We start from the raw sequence: 23,071 nt of genomic DNA, 5'->3' as shown, positions 1-23,071 counted from the left end.
GTAGCTCAGTGGCAGAGCCCCTACTTTGCATACAAAAGGTCCCAGGTTTGATCCCTAGCATCTCCAGTGAGGTTGGGAAAATTCTTGCCTGATTTCTTGAGGCATCGTTGCCAGTCAATGTCAACAGTATTGGATTAGATGGACCAAGAGTCCAACTCAGTATAAGGCAGCTTCCTGTGTTCCTAAAGATAATTTGGCTGAGTGACAAAAGAGGGCTTGGTTGAGTGGCAAAAATAAAAGTTTTAAAAAGTCATGGCGATTTGATAATCTAATATTGCAATGGGAAGATACTGGGCAGTATCCAAGAGTGTCATTACGCAAACTCAAATAGTGCTAGCGGAGCTCTGCTCCCATCGCTCAAGTGGTTGGGCCAGTGTGATCTGCAACCACTTGCACAATGGATTGCACAAGCATAGGGTACAACTGGTTGGAGCTCATGCAGAATGCAGCAGCTTGGTTATTGTTCGGAGCTGTCCCTTCTCAGCATGCAACCCCTTTGCTGAGGGAACTGCACTGACTGCCTATTCACTACTGGGCCAGGTTTACAGTTTTGGGACTAGTATACAAAGCCCTAAACAACTTGGGACCAGGATACCTGAGAGAGCACCCTAACTGAGGTCATCAGAGGGCATGCTCCTGGTGGTTCCACATGGACTTATGGCCCAATTGGAGTCCACCCAGAGAAGAGCCTTCAATATGGTGGCCCCCTTGCTTTGGAACTCCCTGCCCCTGGAGGCCAGGTAAGCGCCGACCCTGTGTTGCTTCCAGTGCCACCTGAAAACAGCTCTATTCCAGGAAGCATTCCTTAACTGACAAGCCAGTTTTTATTGACATTCAGTCTTTATTGGCATTCTGTTTTTAAAAAGATTAATTTTAATATGATGTTTTAATCTTTTGATCTTTTTACTATTTTACCAATTATGTTCACCACTCTGGAATCTGTTTTAGATATAGAGCAGTATACAAATATTGTAAATAAATAAAATGGCTGTGCAAGAATAATACCCAACTGCTTGCACAACAGGTTGTACAACTGTGCTTACACAAACATAACTTTAGTTGAATTCTCCTCTTGCGCATAGTTCAGAACCCTAACGCAACAACATTTGCACAAGCAGAATGACTCAGGTGGATGCTGTCTAAAGTGTAAGGCCTAGCTATAAATCTACATGAATATATTCAGCTGAATGTATCTCCCATGCTGGCTGGGAATTATGGAAGTTGTACTCCAACACACCTGGAGGGCACGAGATTGGGGAATCCTGGCCTAGATCTAATTTTTCTCCTTTTTCTACATGTATTTTGTGTTAGGTCATTTTCTTTTTGAAGGTGGTATCTGCATATTGACAAAGTGAATAAGTTGAGTAAAATGAAATTATGCAAAATGTTGATGGATTTAACCATCTCATTAAATGGAAAGATGTAGAAACTTTTAAAGCTAAAGCTTTACGAAAGCTAAAGTGGAATTAAATGTATTGCCAGAAATCCATCTGTTGCAACAAGACCTTCATTTTTTATATAGACACTTTAAGTGTTATATATAAATAGCAACCCCTAATACTAAAACTAAAGAAGTAGTCTCTGTGGGAAACACCTCCTTGGAAATTTAAAGATTCTTTAATGCATGGGGCTGGTAGATACTTATTGGTAAAAGGAGATTTAAATCAAACAGTAGTTCCACTGGTTAATGTATACGTGCCTAATTCAGGTTTCCTTGGGGTATATTAATAAGCTCAGGGAAGGAAAACTCATATTGGTAGGAGATTTTAATACGTTAATAGATCCATTAATGGACAAATCTTGTCAAGTTCAGGCCATACCTTACTATATTCTGAGGATTTTTGTTAAATGGCTCAAATTTTGGAACGTAAAGGACACTTGCTAGGCAACTAACCCAGGTTTTTATTCAGCCAGACATCAATCATATGCCTGGACAAATTATATTTTTCTTCCCATTTTTATTATCAAAACTTTTATTGATAGATATTAGTCCATTTGAGATATTGAGCATAGTCCAGTTATTTTGATAACCTACAATCATCTTCAATACAAAACCTATGATATTTAAACTCTATTTTGTTGCAGTTCTCACATATTAGTCAGAAGATAGCTTATGATATTGAGCTTTTTTTCCAGATTAAGCTAGGGATAGTAGATAATGGTCCAGTTCGCATGTAGCAAGGAGCCACCATGGGTGAATTTCCCCCTGGGTATTTTGTTTCAGCAACTGCTGTCATTTTGAATATTCAAGCCACAGAGGTGGGGTGCGCTGTAGCTTGTAGTTACAGGTGAACTCATTGAGGGTGGGTTGTTGGGGTGGTTGACAAGCCACTCACAACCCTAAAACAGCCCATGACTTCTGTGTGGCTTGTCAACCACCCCAACAAACCACCCTCACTGGGTTCACATGTAATGGCAAGCTATGGCATGCCCCTGCTGTAGCTCAAATATTCAAAATGGAGGCTGCCTTGACAAGAAGCCCTGTGGGGAAATTCACCCACAGTGGCATCTTGTTATGTGAGAGCCAGGTCAGTATGTCAGTTCTCTGGGATGCTTTAAAAGCCATTAGAGGGTATATATCAATGGCTTGATATAAATGAAACCTCAGTGTAAAAAAGGTCAGGATAATAAAACTACCAATTTGACTAAAAATCTCCTTATAACAGTAAAATTGTTTATAAACACATGAATAAAATGGAGTACATATGGACTCAAAACAAAATCTAACCACACAATTTTCAGTTGCCAAATATAGCAATAAAACAACCTCTAAACTACATCATGTAGTCACTGGAAAGCAAAGTTATATATCAGAGTCCAGCAGGAGAGAACCTATTCACAAAACTTTATAAAATGTTGGTTTCAACTACAGTGTGAATCGTTTGATATGAACATTTGTGCCCTATGTGCCCGTTCTTTCCCCACTCCAAGCATTTCTAGGATTCAGAGACACTACGATATGAGTTCATCACCTTGTGGTGGAATCCATTTCAACACCGAGCCGGTGAATGTCTTCTTCCCTTGTGTAGATTATATGATGACAAGTAAGGTTACTGCTCTGATTGCAGCTACTCCCACATTCTGAGGATGCATATAGTTTCTCCCCACTGTGGATTCGGTGGTGTAAATCAAGGTATTGGCTAGAACTAAAGCTTTCTCCGCACTCGGAGCATTTAAATGGTTTTTCATCCGTATGGGTCCTTTGATGGGAAGTCAGGCTACCTCTCCGACTGAAGCACTTTCCACACTCTGAGCATATATACGGCTTTTCCCCGGTGTGGGTTTTTTGATGGGAATTAAGACTACCTCTCTGCCTGAAGCTCTTTCCACATTCTGAGCATATATACGGTTTTTCCCCGGTGTGGGTTTTTAGATGAGAAATAACGCTACCACTCTGCCTGAAGCTCTTTCCACACTCTGAGCATTTGTACGGTTTCTCCCCTGTGTGGGTTTTTAGATGGGAATTAAGACTACCACTCTGACTGAAGCTCTTTCCGCACACTGAGCACGTATAGGGTTTCTCCCATCTATGCATCCTTTGATGGGAAATAAGATTCCCACTTCGACTGAAGCTCTTTCCGCAATCTGGGCACTGATATGGTTTCTCTCCTGTGTGGCTTCTTTGATGATAAGTAAAGCTACCACTATGGCTGAAACGCTTTCCACACACTGAGCATTGGTATGGTTTCTCTCCTGTGTGGACTCTTTGATGATCGCTAAGGATACTGCTCCGACTGAAACTCTTTCCACACTCTGGGCATTTATATGGCTTCTCTCCTGTGTGGATTCTCTGATGGTTAGTAAGGCTCCCACTCTGACTGAAGCTCTTTCCGCACACTGAGCATTTGTATGGTTTCTCTCCTGTGTGAATTCTTTGATGAGAAATAAGGCTCCCACTGTGGCTGAAGCTCTTTTCACACTCTGAGCATTTATATGGTTTTTCACCTGTGTGGGTTTTTTGATGATAAGTAAGGGTACTGCTATGACTGAAGCTCTTTCCACACTCCGAGCATTTAAATGGTTTCACTCCTGTGTGGGTTCTTTGGTGTATAATGAGATGTATTCTCCAGTTGAAACACTTTCCACACTCTAAACATTTAAAAGGTATCTTTGTTTCATGCAGTCTTGTAGGCATCGTAAGGCCTGAAATCCTAGTTATGTTTTTTGCACACTGAGGGATTTTTTTCCTTTTCTTTCTTGTGTGACACTCTTCTCTCAATGGGAATTCATGCAAGTTGACACTTTCGGAAACAACAGATTTCTTCCCCCATGTCTGTTTGGCTTCTGTTTGGCTTCTCTGGCATTCATCCTCCTTATCATTCTTCTTCCCTGCAGAAATAAAGAGAGAAACTCGATTCAGGAGGAAACAATCCTCAAATCCATCTCGCGAGAGTCCCCTGCCTGGCAGCAAAGGGAAGGGGAAGGACGGGCGCACAAGCGGCAGCAGCAACAGCAGGGCGGGGAGGCAGGGAGGGTTGCACAGCAGCACAAGTTCTGCTTCAGGAGACAAGAGAGCTCGTGCCAGGCCTGACTGGCTGGTTTAAGATGTTTTATACCTGAAACGACCTGGATGTCAGGACTGATTCTGAGCGTATGGAGATAGCTAGCAGTTCAGATTCAGGAGGGGAACAGCCAGAATCGGGGGAGGCATCTTCCCGAGTGAGTTCAGATGTGGATAGGCGTGCTTCTCCGGATGCTAGCACCCAGATGGCTGAGCTTGAAGCCCACCCCCTTTCCCTCCTCCGTAAGAACCCGAGGAGAGTATGGGGCGTGACCTGAGGGATGCTAGACTGTGGCGCAGAGCTAAGAGGGAAAAGTTAGAGGCAGAGCTCAGACAGTCGACCCGGTTGGCGGGTTGACGTAGGGGAGCATCGCTGGAAGGGAGGGGCATCCCTCCCTAAGTCATTCTAGCCAGCAAGTCTTGTTTCAAACTGCTGGCGACATCGACATGACATCGTAGCACCCATTTGAATCCCCTGTTGCCATTCCTTTGTAGCCCGAGAGTCTTTGAGGATTTGCATCTGTAATGAACCTGTTGATAGTGAATTAGTGAGACTGAAGCCTCTCTTCTTGTGTGTGTGTGTGCGTGTGCATGAGCAAGGGAACATGACAATGGCCTGGGGGAAGATGGCTTAAAGCAGCCAAGCAAGGCAAAGTAGGAGGGGGCGGGTTTTGCTCCCCTCCCTCGTTGCTCACTTTGATATCAAAAGTAGACCCCATCCATCCCCTTTTTATAGGTGAACAAGCCAGCATGCTTGCTTAATAGACACTTGCATGAATAGTTTTGCCCCAAGTGTTTTACCATCATCTTTAGGGTTTTATGTATGTTTGCTTGTGGGTTCTGGGTGAAATAGGGAGTACGTCTTTAAAAGCATAAATAAGGTGTTTATTGAGAGCATTTTTTTAAAAAACTGGTCCATTAGGAAAGCCATTTCACAAGAACAGCATCTCCTAAACATACTCCAAGATCAACAACTGTAGGATAAGCACTCCAATTTTAGCCGGACAGCTTGAACTGAAATGGGTGTATAAGTTAGAGACGGCGCTTACTTCATGAAGCCAAAAAAGATTTGAGCGTATCATTCAGCTATAAAAGGTGCTAACCAATTAGCTAGCACAGTGGTTGGGGACCACCAACCAATCTTCAGGTGGGTTGCACTGCTGCGGATGCCCCCTGCCTATTCTCCTAATCACCTTACGTCACAGTGGGTGGCAGCAGGAGTTGTTTAGACAGCAAGGCTATTTTTTATTATCAGCAGCAGCAGCAGCAGCATAAGCATTAAAAACTGGGAATAAAGAGGAAGGGGATAAGAGAGGGAAGCTGTTATAGGAGGAAGTGAATGTAAAAGCAGAAGGAGGGAAGGATGAAAGAAACTGGCAATTGGGGATAGGGTAAGTGTGAAAGAAGAAGAGGAGAAGAAATTACAGGAGACGGGTAAGATTTTGAGAGGTGTGGGGGTGTGTGGGGGAAGAAAACCAATATCAAATAAAGAGTGTTCTCTGCTTAGAGCAGCGGTTCTTAACCTTTTTGGTTCAACAGGCACATTTGAAATTTGGAGAGAGTGTCATGGGCACTCTCACAAAATGGCTGCCGTGGTGGTGCATGGCCATTCACAAAACACTCGTTTCCAAGAAGGCAAACTGGTGAACTAAAAGAAAAGTAACTTGCCCAAGAACCTAAGTACAAGGCAGGCGTGGGGGGGTCTCCAAAATTCAAAACCACTATTTTCAACCCAAATAAAGGGCAGCGCTTTACTTTGCAGCATGGCAATCTCCCAGTTAAAAATAAAATAATCTTAAGAAATAAAATTAAAATCAGGAAATGCAGGGAGCCTGGTGGGCGCCAAGACAAGTGTCTCTGGGCACATTGGTGCTCGTGGCCACCATTTTGGAAACCCAGACTTAGAGCCTCTGGATCAGCAAATTCTTCCAGAAATGGGGAGGCTGAGTACCCCCAGAGCCAATGTCTGTACTTAACTTGAGGAAAGCTGAATTATGGAACTCCCTGCTACAAGGAGATAGCTGTGGCAAAGAATTTAGCAATTTCCAAAGATCGACCAGATATCAATATAAAAATGATATCAGCAATCACCAACTGATTAGGCCAAACTCTACCACCATCTGTCTCCATTTTGCGACTGGTGGGCCTCAATCATTTTCAGCTCTCTCAAGCGGGCCCTGGAGACAGAAAGTTCAAGAACCCCTCAGCTAACAGATCAGCAAAGGAAATAAACAATTCCATTTATTATTGACAGTAATTTTATTGGCATTACGGTGAATACTATAGCGTTTCCAGTTTGGGAGAATCACATCTGTAGGGATGAACAGTTCTATCAGCAAAGCGCTAGAGGGGGGATCGGGTGTACCTCATTCATGGGATTTCATTTGGTACCAGGATACAAATCGGACACGATTGAAATGAGCATTCAGTTCCTCTTTGAATTTAAAACAATCCTAAGCCCCTATCTTTTTCCCTATCACATGAATTTTCTACAGTGGTCTGTTTATCATAGGGGGAAATATATTTGGCAATATTACAACGTGGAAAGACAGCTTCAAATCTCTTGAAACATTTATCTCAAATAACATCATTTTACATGAAGAAAAAGAATGGATAAATATACAGAGGGCAAAACCCACCAGCATCAGTCCCACTTAGAGTAGACCTACTGAAATAAATGGAACTTAAGTTAGTCATGACTTACGTCCCATTCATTTCAATGGGTTTACTCTAAGTAGGACTTAGGTTGGATTTTGCCCAGAGTGTCCGAAGAACATGGAACAGGCTGTGATGTCCTCAATGATATCTCTAGAGGGCTTTGATACAGACAAAGAATAGCAGCAATTCCTGCTTCCAGGATCTATAAGCCAAGGCACAGAGTGAACCTTACCCAGAGAGGCCAGATTTCTGTAATTTTCCACCATGACTTCCTTGTGCAGAGCCCTCTGGCCTGGATCCAGCAGGGTCCACTCCTCCTCTGTGAAATTCACAGTCACCTCCTCAAAAGTCACCAGATCCTGGAAGAAGGAGAAGAAGAAGAAGAAAACAGTTTCTGCTCTCACAGGTAATATAGCAATCCCAAAAGACAGTAAAGCAGCTGTGAGTTTTCCTCCATGATCTAAAGCTTCCTCAGTGGTTGTAAAGGCAAAGTCCATCTTAAGGATGGTTACAAAAATGGATTGAAAGTAAAACTGACAATACTGTCATGCATCTATACAAATTGATGGTGGAACAGCACCTGGAATACTGCATACGGTTTTGGTCTTGCTCATCTCCAAAACGATACTGTAAAGTTGGAAAAGCCACAGAAAAGGGCAATGAAAATGATTAGGGGGCTGGAGGAACTCCCCTATGAGTAAAGTTTACAACGTTTGGGGCTTTTAGTCTAGAAATTTATAAAATTGGCATGGTGTGGAGAAAGTGGATACGGAGACTTTTTCCTCCTCTCTCATAATGCTAGAACCTGGTTTCATCCCATGAAATGAATCGTGGGAGATTCAGGACAGGCAGAAGCATCTTTTGTCAGGCTGCAGCGGAGGGAGCGATGGAAAGGAAGGCCATTCCGTTGGCTTGGATGAGACACCAGCTCCTTATGGCTCCCCGCTCCTTGAACTGTTCTAAGTTCCATTATAAAAACTATGGAACTTCAAGTACAGGTGGCCTGAGTTTGCTGTTTTCCTCCTCCTTTCCAATCCCTTTTCCTTTTGGGTTGTGTCATTTACTTTGTAAGCCTGAGGGCAGGGACTCTCTTACTACTGTTCTTTGTATGCCTTTTCGGCTGAAATGCAGGGTAAAAATGCTGTAAATAAAGTACATTTTCACCTAGTGTTGGGGAAGTTATGTGGTGCCTGTGAGAGCCACAGTGCCCTCACATACCTCTCTTGGTGCTTGCCAAGACCCTTTGCCTCTCCCTACTGATATTGACATTTTAAAGTGTGTTTTCTAAAGCCCTGGCTAGAAGGCAGCACAGTACCAGCCTCCAGGCACCCCATTCTCCTCCTTTCATTTCCCCAGAATGCCTCTTGGCCCTATACGGTCCAAGAATATTCTTCAGAAAAGAAAGTGGGTGGGGTAGCTGTAGGCAAGTGCGCTGCTTTCCTGCCACCCACCAAAACTCTGCTTTTGTTTTTGTTTTAAAAGTGGGTTAGAGAAAAGGCTGCTGCCTAGTAAACTGGGGAACTGAGGAGGGCAGTGAGGAGGACTGGGGGGGGGGTTGTATTTGCATGTGTGATGTGTTTGTGCGAGAGAGAAATGAGTGAGTGGGTCTTGTGTGCTGGGAGTGTCGGATGAAAGAGAAAGTGTGTGTGCACGTGGATTAATACTAAACAAGAGAGAGAGAACGGTGGGTTCAAAGAATGGCCATCTATTCGGGATTCTGAACGAGTTGCTTGCGTTTTAGCCTTACCAGTTCACCTTTCTGTGAAATGGGGTTTTGTGTGTGTGCATCTGCGTGTGTGGCTGGCTGGCTGTGTCCACCATGGCAGCCATTTTGGGATGGTGCCCATGATGCTTCCTTAAAATTCCAAAGGGGCCCACCAGCCCTAAAGGTTGGAGACCCAATTGTACATTGTTTGACTACTGGACTGCCACAAGTTGTGGTGGCATCCACAAGCATAGATAGTAATAAAGGAGCTACACAAAAGGGTTCACCACATGAGGCTGAAATCCCACATCCTTACTGGGGCTTTCTGAGTCCAGATTCCTTGTGGGATTAAGATAAGCTCCTTTACACGGGTGGACAGGTGGTTTGAATGGAGGGAAGTCCTTTCTCAGCAAGTTCTATATGTTTCATTTTTACAGCCACTAGATGGCGCTGTGATAACAGTGCAACGCCAACATTACACACAGCCGGTATTGGCCTTATCTCCAATCTTTTTGAAAATGGGATAAAGGTCATAAATCATGGGAGGGGCCCTGGAAATTGACAACATCTTTTAAAGGACCCACAAACTTCCATGAGCAACCAATCTTGATCACACAATATAAGCGCCCTGTGAAGAAGCTCAAAGGACAAGGCTATCAATGGTTACTAGTCCTCATGGCTAGATGCTATACCTCCAGGGTCAGAGGCAGTGTGCCTCTGAATACCAGTTCCCAGGAGTGTCTCTGGATATTTTGGCACCCCAGTGGTCATGCCACCACCACCCTTCTCTCTCCCCATTCACTGAGCATGCCCATCATAGGAAGCTGCCTTATACCGAGTCAGACCCTGGGTCCATCTAGCCCAGTATTGTCAACACTGACTGGCAGCAGCAGCTCACCAGGGTTTCAGGCAGGAGTTTTTCCAGCCCTAGCTGGAGATGTCGGGGATCGAACCTAGGACCTTCTGCATGCAAGGCAGGTGCTCTACCACTGAGCCACAGCCACTCCCCATCTCTTCACACACACGCCCAGCCATCCCTTTGGCCACCACCCTCCCTGTTGCCATCCTCCTCTTCTTCTTTATTCTCCCTGCCACCTGCCTCTCCTTCTGTGCCATGCTTCAGGAGTCCCTTCCTTAAAGTGAGGCATTCTGGGTGAGGTGGCCCTGAAGTTCATCTGTGCCATGGCAGCACAGGCAATCTTCATAGCCACCTCACCCAGAATGCCTCGTTTTGAGGAAGGACCCCTCAAAGCACGGCATTTGGGCCTCACCTGCTCTCTAGGGAGTTCTCCAGATCAATCTCTCACTCTGGGAGAGTCCTCAGAGTGGGAGGGCACTGCCAGCATGGGAATGCGGGCTCCCTGTGGGTAGCACAGATGGGCTGGTGGCCGATGTTGGGGAAGAGCTGGACCCCCCACTGCCACTGCCTTCAGGGGTCGTTTTGGTGGCCCCAGAGTTTGGTACTCAAGGCGGCCACCCTGTTTGCCCTCCCAAGCAACTGTTGCGCTGACAGTTGCCGGAGACATCTGGTTAGCCACTGCGGAAAACAGGCTGCTGGCTTAGACAGGCCTTTGGTTTGATCCAGCAGGGCTCTTGTTCTTCTTGTTTCAGACCCAGGACATCCAAAGAGCCACTCTCTTCAGGCTCTTCTCCAAATATTCTTCTCTCACCTGAACTGGCTGTACATCAGCCATTTCCACTCCTCTGGGAGAAGGCCTTGAATGAAGCACCAGGGTCATTCCGTTACCTATGCAGGAGACAAGGGAGGTGGGAAGATACTTTAACCTTGATCAGCACTTGGCAGTTTCAAGTAGTGGCATGTCAGCAGGGCCTTCTCGGAAGTGGCACCCACCCTCTGGAACGCTCTCCCACATGTGGTTTGAGAGGCAGAAACTGTGCCAAGCTTCAAACACCTCTTGAAAACACAATTGTTCGCTCAGCTTTCCCCGAGTTGTAATCGATCATGATGCTGCTCTGTTTTATTGCTTTTGTTGTAATGTTTTTAAGGGCACAATCCTATGCCTGTTTAGACAGAGAAAAGGCCTACAACTCCCAGAATTCCCCAGCCAGCCAAGCTTTATATATAGGCTATAAGGTTATAGGCCTTTTCTCTGTCTAAACATGCATAGGATTGCACCCTAAGGTATTTATTGCTTTATACTGTTTTTATATTGGTATTTACATTGTATCTGCCATCTCCAGGAAGGGATGTAACTGGCAAAACAACCGAAGCTGGGCAAAGGCACTCCTACTATAAAGACAATATTTTATACAAATATTTTTTACCCACAACATCCACTGAATAACTGGAGCGATCTCTACATATAATATTCCAATGCTGATCTGAAATGCTAAGAGAAAATGCTTTCCCCCATCTATTTTTAATAAAAGTTTCAGCTTCTTGTATTTCACATAACAAGTCATCTAATATTGAAAATGACCCCTTTTAGAGCAAGAATCCAGCAAACCTTGTCCGGAGGTTCACTTTCAAACCTTGTCCGGAGGTCTAAATATATTAGGCAGTCTGGATAATCTTATAATACAACTTTAATCACGTATATTCATAGAAAGGAGTAGGAATGTCTTGTTGCAACAAATCTGTATAATGTAATACTTATATCATTGTTACTTAAATCTCCTACTCTTAGACTGCAATCCTGTGCAAGTCTACTCAGAAGCAAGCCCCACTGAGTTCAATAAGGCTTACTCCTAGGAAAGTGTGCATAGGATTGCAGCCTTAAATAAGGATTTTGCCAAACAAAGATGTTTCCTACCACGTCTCTGTCCTGGGCCCAGTTATCTTCAACATTTTTATCCATAAGAATCTAAATCTTAGATGTAAGAGTAGAGGGATTCCTAATCAAATTTGCAAATGATACAAAACTGGGAGGGATAGCTGACACCTAATTCAAAAGGAAAACTGGGCTGAAACTAACAAAATGAAATTCTGTGAACAATTTGCTCAGCACTTTGCAGACAAAATTGCTCGGATCTGCTCTGACTTGAACGCTATAGTTGCTACAGACCCAGTGGATGTAACTTTGGCCCCTGCTTGTCCAGTGTTGTTGGATACTTTTCAATTTGTACAGCCTGAGGATGTGGACAGGATTCTTGGAGAGGTGAGAGCCACCATGCATGTTCTAGATCCTCGCCCTTCCTGGCTCATAAAAGCAGCCAGAGGTGGACTAACCGAGTGGGTAAGGGGAGTGGTTAATGCCTCCCTTAGGCAAGGCAGAGTTCCAGCCTGCTTGAAGGAGGCGGTGGTGAGACCTTTGTTAAAAAAAGCCCTCCCTGAACTCCACTATATTGGATAATTATCGGCCAGTCTCCAATATTCCATTTCTGGGCAAGATATTGGAGCGTGTGGTGGCCTCCCAACTCCAGAGATTCCTGGATGAGACAGATGATCTAGATCCATTTCAATCTGGCTTCAGACCTGGTTATGGGACAGAAACAGCTTTGGTCGCCTTGGTGGACGACCTACGCCAGGAACTAGACAGGGGGAGTGTGTCCCTGTTGGTTCTGCTGGACCTCTCGGTGGCTTTCGATACCATCGACCATGGTATCCTTCTGGGCTGCCTTGCTTGGATGGGACTTGGAGGCAGTGTTTTACAGTGGCTCCACTCCTTCTTGGAGGGGCGGACCCAGAAGGTGGTGCTGGGGGATTCCTGTTCAACTCCCTGGCCATCGGCTTGTGAGTCCCTTAGGGTTCTGTTTTGTCCCCCACGCTATTTAACATATGCATGAAACCACTGGGGGAGGATGTCCGGAGTTTTGAGGTTCAGTGTCACCAGTACACTGATGACACCCAACTCTACTTTTCTTTTCCATCTAATTCCAAGGAAGCTGTTGGGGTGCTGAACCGGTGTCTGTCGGCAGTAATGGACTGGATGAGGGCAAACAAACTGAAGCTTAATCCAGGCAAGACAGAGGTGCTCCTGGTCAGTCGAAAGGTAGATCAAGGAATAGGGATACAACTTGTGCTAGATGGGGTTACACTCCCCCTGAAGACACAGGTTCGCAGCTTGGGTGTACTACTGGATTCAGCCCTGAGCCTGGATGCCCAGGTTTCAGCGGTGGCCAGGAGTGCATTTGCACAGTTAAAGCTAGTGCACCAGCTGCACCTGTTCCTTGAGATGTCTGACTTGGCCACAGTGACACATGCCTTAGTTACATCCCATTTGGATTATTGTAATGCACTCTACGTGGGGCTGCCTCAGAAGAGTGTTCGGAAACTTCAGCTGGTTCAAAGCGCTGCAGCCAGACTGCTGACTGGGCCTGGTTACAGGGAGCATACAACTCCCCTGTTAAAACAGCTTCACTGGCTCCCAGTCTGTTTCCGGGCACAATTCAAAGTGCTGGTTATGTCCTATAAAGCCCTATACGGCTCGGGTCCAGGTTATCTGAAAGACCGTATTCTCCCCTATGAGCCTACTCGTGCCCTGAGATCTTCAGGGGAAACCCTTCTCGCTATCCCACCATCATCACAGGCACGCCTGGTGAGAACACAGGAGAGGGCCTTCTCGGTGGCTGCCCCAAGGCTCTGGAACTCTCTTCCCAGGGAGGCGAGAGTGGCACTCTCCTTGATAAGTTTTTGTAGGCATGCAAAAACTTTTTTGTTCCAGCAGGCCTTTGGGGATAACTAGTCTGGACCTGTGAAATGTGGTTGTCTTTTAATGTTTTAATATTTTTACAATTTTAATATTGATGATTTAATTACATTTTTAACTTTTGTACAGTTGTATTTCTATTTCTATTCATAGGTTTTAATTGTAGAAGTTTTAACGTTGTAAGGCTGCCTTGAGTCCCAGTATTGGGAAAAAGGCGGGATATAAATATAATAATTATAATAATAATAATAATAAATTCAACAGAGGCAAATGTAAAGTTCTGCATTTAGGTAAAGGAAAAAAATGCATAGGTGTACAATGGAAGATACCTGGCTTGGCAGAGGTAGATGTGAAAAGGATCTTGGGATTTTAGCTGATCACAAGCTGAACATCAGTCAGCTGTGTGATGTGGCTGCAAAAAAGACAAATGAGAGCCAGTGTGGTGTAGTCATTAGAGTGTTGGACAGGGACACAGGGAACCCCGGTTCTAGTCTCTGGCCATGAAGTACAGTGGGTAACTTGGGGCCAGTCACTGACTCTCAGCCAGACCTACCTCACAGGGTTGTTATGAGGATAACATGGAGGAGGAGGAGAAGAATGTAAGCCGCCTTGGGTTACTTGCAGGAGGAAAAAAGGGCAGGATATAAAGGTAATAATAATAATAAATGCAAGGTTAGGCTGTATTATCAGAGTTTCTCAGTGGCGGGAAGTAAGAGTTCCACACTAATCAAACCTCATCTGGAATTTCTGAGTGACACATTTGAAGGAGAATACAGAAAAATTGCAGTGGGTTCAGAAGAAGACCTGGGAGATGGCCAGCATTATGCAAAGCAAGTCACAGGAAAAACGGTTGAAGGAACTGGGCATGCTCAGCCTGGAGAAGAGATGACTCAGGGGAGACTTGATGCAATCTCCAAATACCTGAAGGGCAATCACACTCAGGAGGGCAAAGCCTTATTCTCTGCTGCCCCAGAGGGAAGGACTAGATTTAAAGAGCTTAAGCTAACAGAAGGGGAAATTTTGATTAAACATTAGCAGAAAATGATGGAGGGTAAGAACAGTTGGACAATGGAAGCAATTTTCTAGAGGGGTGTTGGGCTCGTCCTCATTGGAGGTCTCCAAGCAGAGGTTGGACAGCCATGAGTTATCCCGCATCCCCCAGCCAGAAAGTCCTACAACTCCAAGCATCCCGCAGCCAGCAAGGCTGGCTGGGAATTGTAGGACTTATTTCTGTCTAAACATGCATAAGATTGCACCCGTAGGGCGCAATCCTATGGCCGCCAGACAGCAGCTAGATGGCCATAGTATTGTTCGGTTTCTGGGAACTGTCCTTGGAGCCCATGCTCCAGGGTCAGTTCCTGGAAAACCGCCTCCCCACCCCCACCCCCTCGTAGGCAGTGCAGATCGTGCTCCATGCTTGGAAGAGCAGTGCGGAGCAGGGCAAAAGGGGGCGTTCCTGGGGGTGCGGAGGGGCGGGGAGTGCGGAAATGCCGGTATGATGCTTCCTCTGCATCATCCGGCCTCCCCTGCTCTGAAGTCCTGTGGCTAGACAGCCAAAATTGGCTGTCTAGCCACGAATGCAGGGTGGCTGGAGTGTGGAGGAGAAGATCCCCTCTGTGCTCTGCCCGCCCTTCATTGGATAGGTGGTCGCGTCCGAGTTCAGAGGCGGCCACCTACCCCCATAAGATTGCTCCCTTAAGTCTTAAAACAGTTGAAACAAAACTTTATTTCCCCATGTTAGAGAGGCTAGAGACGCATCCCCTCCCCACACAGGCTCAAGGGGAGCATTAAAGCAGCCCAGGAATGTCAGGCACACTCAGGAGAGGGAGGCCACATTGACAGTGGACTGGACACCCCGTTAGCCCTTACCCAGTGAGGCAGCACCTCCATCAGCCTCCTGCATGATCCACCTGAACTGTGTCTTCCGTCTGGTGTCCAACAGAGCCTTCTCTGCCTCAGGGAGCTCAGCAGCCCCTTTACCGAAGGCTCCCATCACCTGAAAGAGGAGAGAAAGTCCCAGGCCAGAAGAAGGATTAGGAAAGAAATGGTGCAGGCCGAGGGCAGACGTCGTCAATCTCTCTGAATTCGGGGCTCCGCCTAATCTTCACCTTCCAAATCCCACAACTGAACCAGCAGCCATGTCTTCAGCAGGGGTTAACTGAACGCCCAAGGCCAAACCAGAGAGATAACTTCCTGACCAACAGAAACCAAAGAGAAATAAGAGATCAGGAAGGAATGGCACATTTTACACACAGCTGACAGAATTATAACATAAAATTCATAAAACATTATAAACATTGTAATAATGTTTTATAAATTGTATTGTTATCCAAACGCTGTCATTAGAAGAGGACTAGAATAGGGCACACCAGATTCCTTCCCAAAACAAACCAGCCAGGAAAGAAGGCACAGAGTCCCTTTTGCCCTGCTTTAGCTGGCTGGCCTTCCTGGGATAGGCCGGCTATGGCAATCCATGCTCTGGTAACCTTCTGGCTGAATTACTGTAATGCCCTATAGATGGGGAAGCCCTTGAAGATGACTTGGAAGCGTCAGTTCTGAACGAATTTCGTCGGCTGCCTATTCACATCCCAGCCCAGAATTTTTAATGTTCCATAAACGTTATTGTTAACTGCACACTGTTTTTCGAAGAGGACTAGAGCATCCCAGATTCCTTCGTGAAACAAGCCAGCCAGGAAATGAGGCTCAGCGCACCTGCCTCTCAAACGACTATAATTACCAGAGCAATTTTGGTGGCCACACACGCTAATCCTTAACAGCTGGAAGAACAGGACAATGCATCTGGCTCCACCTGCAGCAGGATCCGCTCCCTTTCAGAAAACCTACAGTGTCTTCAAAGTGTCTTCTGATCACCCAGGAGGGTCCAGCCCTACATTCAGAACAACCAGGCGACATTCAGGGTCCCACTTCACACATTTTCGGCGCCTTGGAATTGTCAGGAAGAAACGCTCTCACCTGCCCCACTGCCTGCTCCTTGTCCTCTGCCTGGCTCAGGAGGAAACCTTCTGCCAGGGCCACCGCCTGGGCACTGGTCTCCGCCCCACACTCTCTCACCCAGCTCTCCACCTCCGGGGGCAGGACAGTCAGGAACTGCTCCAGGATCACCAGGTCCAGGATCTCAGATTTTGTGTGCCTCCCTGGCTGGAGCCACTGACAGCAAAGGTCGTGGAGCCGGCTGCAAACCCCTCGGGGCCCCTCGGCCTCCTGGTAGCAGAGCCCCCTGAAGCGCTGGCGCTGCATGTCCGAGCTGCCAGTGTCCTCGCCCAGGCTCTTCTGCGCCGTTCTTTCCCAGAATGCCCCACTGCTCCCATCCTCAGTGGCATCAGGCCCTCCTCTTCCAGCTTCAGGACCGGCTGACTTTTGCTCTTCCATCTCCAATCTGTGCTCCAGCTCAGCCTCCAACAGGGCTCAAAAGACCCTGTGCTCTGCTTCTTAAGGCGAGGACAGCAGGAATGGGGGCGGGGGGGGAGCACATCTAATAGACGCCACCAACCCTTCCGTCTGCAACTATTATACCCAGCAAGCGGAAGGATGCTTTACACGAAGCACTGGCTGATTCTGGCTAGTGACTGAGGCTTCTCCCTGTAAGGAAGACAGAGGAACATTAAGACTGAAAGGACAGATGAGATGGAGAGGAGGGAAGTTCCTCCTGCACCAACCCTAACAAGCGTCCTGTTCCTTCTCCACCACATCAGATGGTGGTGGTGGTAGTGGTGGGAGTCCTTTATCTTGTAGCAACCCTAAGAAGTGTCTATTCCCTTCTGTCTGCAGCTATTCTACTCACTCAGCAGAGGGATGTTTTACAAGAAGCACTGGGTGACTCTGGCTAGTGATTGGGCTTCTCCCTATTAAGGAAGACAGATAAACACTGAGGGTGCTAACAGATACGACCAAAAAGAAGGTGTTCTGCAGCTATTCTGTCTTTTTTTCTCCTTCATGGATAGGACAAAAGTCAGATGAAGCAGTGGGAGGGGGATGCATCAAAATTGTTGTCTGAACCACCCTCCCCACCTAAAACGAGACAAGTTGAAGAGGCCATATAAGCCCTGTCTGGAAGCAGCAGGAGACTGGAGATATGGGGGGTGGGGGGAGGAAATGCCTTCTCCTAAACCAGCCTTCACAACTCCCCCCCCACACACACACACACTCAGATGCTTTCTCTCCCTCTCTTCCCTTAACCCTTCTTAAGGAGGAGGCATAGCCAAGTGGTAGAGTGGTTGTTTCGAATGTAGAAAGTCCCAGGTTTGAACCCTGGCATCTCCAAGTAGGGCTAGGAAAAGAATCCTGCTGGAAACCCTGGACAGCAGCTGTCAGCCAGTATTGATAATACTGGGTGAGATGGACTGATGCTTTGACTCTGTATAAGGCAGCTTCCTATGTTCCTATTTAATTGAGCCCTTTATTCAGAACCATGAGGACTAGAATCCTACTTTATATTTAGATGAGGGACAATAACTCAGTGGCAGAGCCCCTGCTTTGCATGCAGGGGGTCCCAGGTTTGGCCCCCCGTGTCTCCAAGCAGCCCCTTCATGGATCACTGCCTTGTTGTGGCGAAGGGGCTTGCGTAACTCAGTGAAGCCATAAGGTATGCCGTGCAGGGCCACCCAAGACGGACAGGTCATGGCAGAGAGTTCTGACAAAATGTGGGCCACTGGAGAAGGAAATGGCAACCCACTCCAGTATTCCTGCCAAGAACCCATGGAACGTATCACAAGGCTAAAAGAGATGACGCCGGAAGATGAGCCCCTCAGGTCGGAAGGTGTCCCATATACTACTGGGGAAGAGCAGAGGGTGTTTCCAAGTAGCGCCAGAAAGAGTGAAGTGGCTGGGCCAAAGCCAAAAGGACACTCAGCTGTGGATGTGTCTGGTGGTGAAAAGAAAATCTGATGCTGTAAAGAACAATATTGTTTAGGAACCTGGAATGTCAGATCAATGAATAAGCTGGAGGTGGTCAAACATGAGATGGCAAGACTGAACATCGACATCTTGGGAATCAGCGAACTAAAATGGACAGGCATGGGCGAATTTAATTCAGGTGACCATCATATCTACTATTGTGGGCAAGAATCCCTTAGAAGAAATGGAGTAGCACTCATAGTCAACAAAAGGGTGGGAAAACCAGTACTGGGGTACAATCTTAAAAATGATAGAATGATCTCAGTACGAATCCAAGGCAAACCATTCAACATCACAGTGATTCAAGTCTATGCCCCAACCACTGATGCCGAAGAAGCTGAGGTTGATCGGTTCTATGAAGACCTACAACACCTTCTAGAACTAACACCAAAAAAAGATGTCCTCTTCATCATAGGGGATTGGAATGCTCAAGTAGGAAGTCAAGAAATCACCGGGATAACAGGCAGGCATGGCCTTGGTGTCCAAAATGAAGCAGGAGAAAAGCTAATAGTTTTGCCAAGAGAACACGCTGGTCATAGCAAACACTCTTTTCCAACAGCACAAGAGACGACTCTACACATGGACATCACCAGATGGTCAATATCGAAATCAGATTGATTATGTCCTTTGCAGCCAAAGATGGAGAAGCAGTCAGTCAAAACAAGACCTGGAGCTGACTGTGGCTCAGATCATGAGCTTCTTGTTGCAAAATTTCGGCTTAAATTGAAGAACGCTGGGAAAACCACTAAACCATTCAGGTATGACCTAAATCATATCCCTTATGAATATACAGTGGAGGTGAGGAATAGATTTCAGGGATTAGACCTGATAGACAGAGTGCCTGAGGAACTATGGACGGAAGTCTGTAACACTGTTCAGGAGGCAGCAACGAAATCCATCCCAAAGAAAAAGAAATGCAAGAAAGCAAAGTGGCTGTCTGATGAGGCTTTACAAGTAGCTCACGAAAGAAGGGAAGCGAAAAGCAAGGGAGAAAGGGGAAGATATACCCAACTGAATGCAGAGTTCCAGAGAATAGCAAGGAGAGACAAGAAGGCCTTCTTAAATGAACAATGCAAAGAAATCGAGGAAAACAACAGAATGGGAAAGACTAGAGATCTCTTCAAGAAAACCGGAGATCTCAAGGGAACGTTTTGTGCAAAGACAGGCATGATAAAGGACAAAGAAGGCAGGGACCTAACAGAAGCGGATGAGATTAAGAAGAGGTGGAAAGAATACACAGAAGAACTATACAGGAAAGGTCTTAATGTCCCTAATAGCCATGATAGTGCGGTCACTGAACTTGAGCCGGACATTCTAGAGAGTGAAGTCAAGTGGGCCTTAGGAAGCATTAGTAACAACAAAGCTAGCAGAGATGACAGTCTCCAAGCAGGGCTAGGAAAGAATCCTACCTGAATACCTGGAGAGCTGCTGAAATTCAGAGTCGACAACACTGGGCTTAGAGGGACCCGTGGTCTGACTCAGTATAAGGCAGCTTCCTAGGTTCCTATGCCACCCCGCCACCCCCCATCCCACAACAGTCGTCCACCAAACCCCTTCACCTTCTCCTCCTCTGCAAACGCAAACCCGTTTGACACCGGTTTCACCACGCACATGCCTTCCCGAGGCATCTGCTCTCAGAAACTTCAGGGTTAGCATCTTGGCTGCGGGTGTCGCGGGGAGGGGAGAGCCGCGGGCAGGTCAGCCACACAGCTCACCTGTCTTTGTGGGGTGACGTGCCTAGGGGCGAGATCTCTCTTCATCTTCCCCCCCACCCCACCTCACCTCACCCCACCCGCGCCCCTTCCAGGTGCCTCCCTGCCTTTCCCCTCCATTCCCTGCTTGCGCATCTTCATCTGGGCGCGTCCACACCCGGATCCCGGCGTCTCCTTCGCCTTGCATCCCTGCGCGCGCGCGCGCGCCACCCCTGCACCCCAAAAGCGCTTTGCACTCACCGGAGCCCGCGGGAAGAGGAGGGGCTGCTGTTGTCAGGCATGCGGGAAAAGCCCCGCCACCTTGGATTTAATACACAGCCGCACAGACCCCTCTTCTTTTCTGCCTTGCATTTCCCTGCCAGCCCCGCTGTTTTCCTCCCCTGCACCCCAGTGCACGTATTTCTCAACAGACCCCTTGGGGGGGGGGGAGGGTGGTGGCTGATGAAGCCTCGGGGAGCAGGGAAATGCCAGGGCGGGGCAGGAAGAGTGAATGCACGGGCTTCGTTGCCTCTCTGCGAAGGACTCGAGACTCTCTCGCTTTAACCCTGAGATGGATCTCCCCATAGAGCAGTGGGGACTTTTCCCTTCTTCCCTCCCTCGCCCTGGTGCAAGAGCCGGAAGGATTCTAGCAGGGAATCTATTCTGAACGAGAGTGGCTTTGCATCTTCGCTCTCTCTGCCCGATGCTCTCATGGAGGACAGGGCTATTAATGGCTGCTAGTCCTCATGGCTATATGCCACCTCCAGGATCAGAGGCAGGATGCCTATGCACACGAATTGCTGGGGAACATGGGCAGGAGGGTGCTGTTGCACTCATGTCCTGTTTGTGGGTTTCCTGTGGGCAGCTGGTTGACCACCGGGTGAACAGGGCCATTGACTAGATGGACTGATCCAGCAGGGCTCTTCTTATGCTCTTAAATAAGGAAGAGCTGCTAGTCCTCATGGAAATATGCTACCTCCAATATCAGAGGCAATATGCCTCTGTACACCAGTTGCTGGGGAACATGGGTGGGAGGGTGCTGCAGCACTCTAGTCCTATTTGTGGGCTTCCCATGGGCAACTTGTTGGCAGCTGTGTGAACAGAATGCTGGACTAGATGGACCCTAGTCTGATCCAGGGGGGCTCTTCTTACGTTCTTATCTCCTGCCTTTCTGGCATCCTTGGATAAATGGATCTTCCCATTGTTCTGGCCACAGGAAAAGTTCAGATTTAGGAACTGGACTTTGGGAAAAAGAAGTGCTTCTTTGGAGGAGAAAGCACACCAGTCATTTCTAGCACTTGTGGCAAAAGTATATGGGGCTTACAAGCTTTTAAAGTATTTTAAAGCCAATTATCTGCCAGACAAACCCTACACAGAGCGACAAACCGTTAACCATGGGTTAGCATTATGAGTGAACGAGTGGATTAAGCCAGAAAAATCTTCTGAAGTTGAAGAAATGCTCTTAGGAGTTGACTGGCAGGATTTCTTTTGATATTATGACAGAAATAGAACAAGGGGCTCCCCCCAAATCTGGCATGAAATCTGCCCTGCAGCCCCCAAATATAGAACTGGCCATGGTTGCAATTTGTAAATCCCAACCAATGTGAGCGTTTGGGGGTTCTCCTTAGTGGGGCACACAGCAAGTATAACTCTCTGTACTTCAGTCCAGCACAGTGTATAATCTGCCAAGTGGGCCCCACACCTCTGGAAATGATCCTGTTAGGGCACAATCCTCTATGCATGTTTAGACAGAAGAAAGTCCTACAGTCCCCAGCATGCCCCTGCCAGGTGCATAGTGTGAGATGGGCACCAACCTTAGAGACAAGATGGACTATTAAATGAAGAGGTTTATTAAAGGGATATTTTGTACATAAGGAAATACTACCATTTACTCTGGGGTTTTCAAGAGAATGCTTACTGAGACTTTGTAAGGACTCAAGGGACACTTGTGCTAATGGAAGCCTCCTAGGGTGCAGTTTAGACAGGAAAATGTCATAGAATCATAGAATAGTATAGTAGAGTGGGAAGGGGCCTACAAGGCCATCAAGTCCAACCCCCTGCTCAGTGCAGGAATCCAAGTCAGAGCATCGCTGACAGATGTCTGTCACCCTCGTCCTGAAGGCCTCGGGAGTGGGAGAGCCCACCGCCTCCCTGGGTAATTGGTCCCGTTGTCCTATTGCTCCAACGGTCTGGAAGTTTCTCCTGATGTTCAGCGGGAATCTGGCTTCCTGTAACTTGAGCCCATTACTCCATGTCCTACAACTCCAAGCATTCTTAGCCAGGCCCCCACAGCAGCCATTATGTGACTAGCCATATCCATGACTGATTCACTGCAGCAGTAGCTGGGCCTAGCTCTATCAGGAGGCCAGCTTGCGAGGGAGCCAGCTCTCCCAGCACGAGGAGCCCCAGCAACGAAGCTTCCCACCCCTAGAGACAAAGTTTCAGCAAACAAGTGAGTTAAGCAACTGTGTGAGGGAAAGGTAAGTGAAATTACTTGATTATCAAAGTACCTCAGGTCATCATTTAAAATTGATAAACAGCAGCTGAAGCCAAAACAAGAGCACATCTAAATCCCAGAGGGGTAGCCCCTTACAAGCTTACAAGAGAGCTAAGTATCAGGGGGGGATCCAGCAAGAACTTATAGGCCTTGCATTAGCAAAGACCCCTGAATGGCTGAAAAGAACCTCAGCTGCATGTTTTAAATTAACCCCAGGCTTAGAAGAGGAGACTCCTGCCAACCTAGCAGTTCGAAAGCAAGAAATTGCAAGTAGATAAATAGGTACCGCTTCGGCGGGAAAGGTAACAGCGTTCCGTGCACCTCGGTGTTCAGTCACGCCGGCCACATGACCACGGAAGCGTCTTTGGACAGCGCTGGCTCTTCGGCTTAGAAACGGGGATGAGCACCGCACCCTAGAGTTGGACACGACTGGTTGGGGACACCTTTACCTTTTAGAAGAGGAGAAGGCAAGTCTGCTTAAAGAAGGGAAAAGTG

The 23,071-nt window shown here is 47.0% G+C and overlaps 1 protein-coding gene across 1 annotated transcript; it reads right to left on the bottom strand.

The window, feature by feature from the left end:
* Positions 1-1,331: 1,331 nt before the first annotated feature.
* LOC146356108 (uncharacterized) lies at positions 1,332-20,489 on the bottom strand. The gene is made up of 6 exons (XM_084831503.1): positions 20,341-20,489; positions 16,448-17,074; positions 15,344-15,470; positions 10,535-10,611; positions 7,392-7,518; positions 1,332-4,329 (listed from the first exon to the last, which is right to left on the bottom strand). Exons 2-6 carry the CDS (start codon positions 16,862-16,864, stop codon positions 2,969-2,971), a joined length of 2,109 nt encoding a protein of 702 aa, XP_084687629.1. The 5' UTR covers positions 16,865-17,074; positions 20,341-20,489; the 3' UTR covers positions 1,332-2,968.
* Positions 20,490-23,071: the final 2,582 nt, after the last annotated feature.

Source organism: Heloderma suspectum, chromosome 2 (genome assembly GCF_057233095.1).
Source record: "Heloderma suspectum isolate Gila_16-S chromosome 2, 16-S_ref, whole genome shotgun sequence".
Taxonomy (NCBI): domain Eukaryota; kingdom Metazoa; phylum Chordata; class Lepidosauria; order Squamata; family Helodermatidae; genus Heloderma; species Heloderma suspectum.
The sequence above is the reverse complement of the archived record's forward strand: the minus strand, read 5'-3'. Positions and strand labels throughout refer to the sequence as shown.

What these genes read in the sequence shown, in the direction of transcription:
- LOC146356108 (XM_084831503.1), bottom strand. Translation starts at nt 16,864, where the DNA reads ATGGAAGAGCAAAAGTCAGCCGGTCCTGAAGCTGGAAGAGGAGGGCCT. An exon ending in CTGATGTACAGCCAGTTCAG is followed by an intron (nt 7,519 to 10,534) that starts GTGAGAGAAGAA and finishes TCCTTCTTCCAG; the next exon opens with GATCTGGTGACTTTTGAGGA. An exon ending in CAGAAATCTGGCCTCTCTGG is followed by an intron (nt 4,330 to 7,391) that starts GTAAGGTTCACT and finishes TTATTTCTGCAG; the next exon opens with GGAAGAAGAATGATAAGGAG.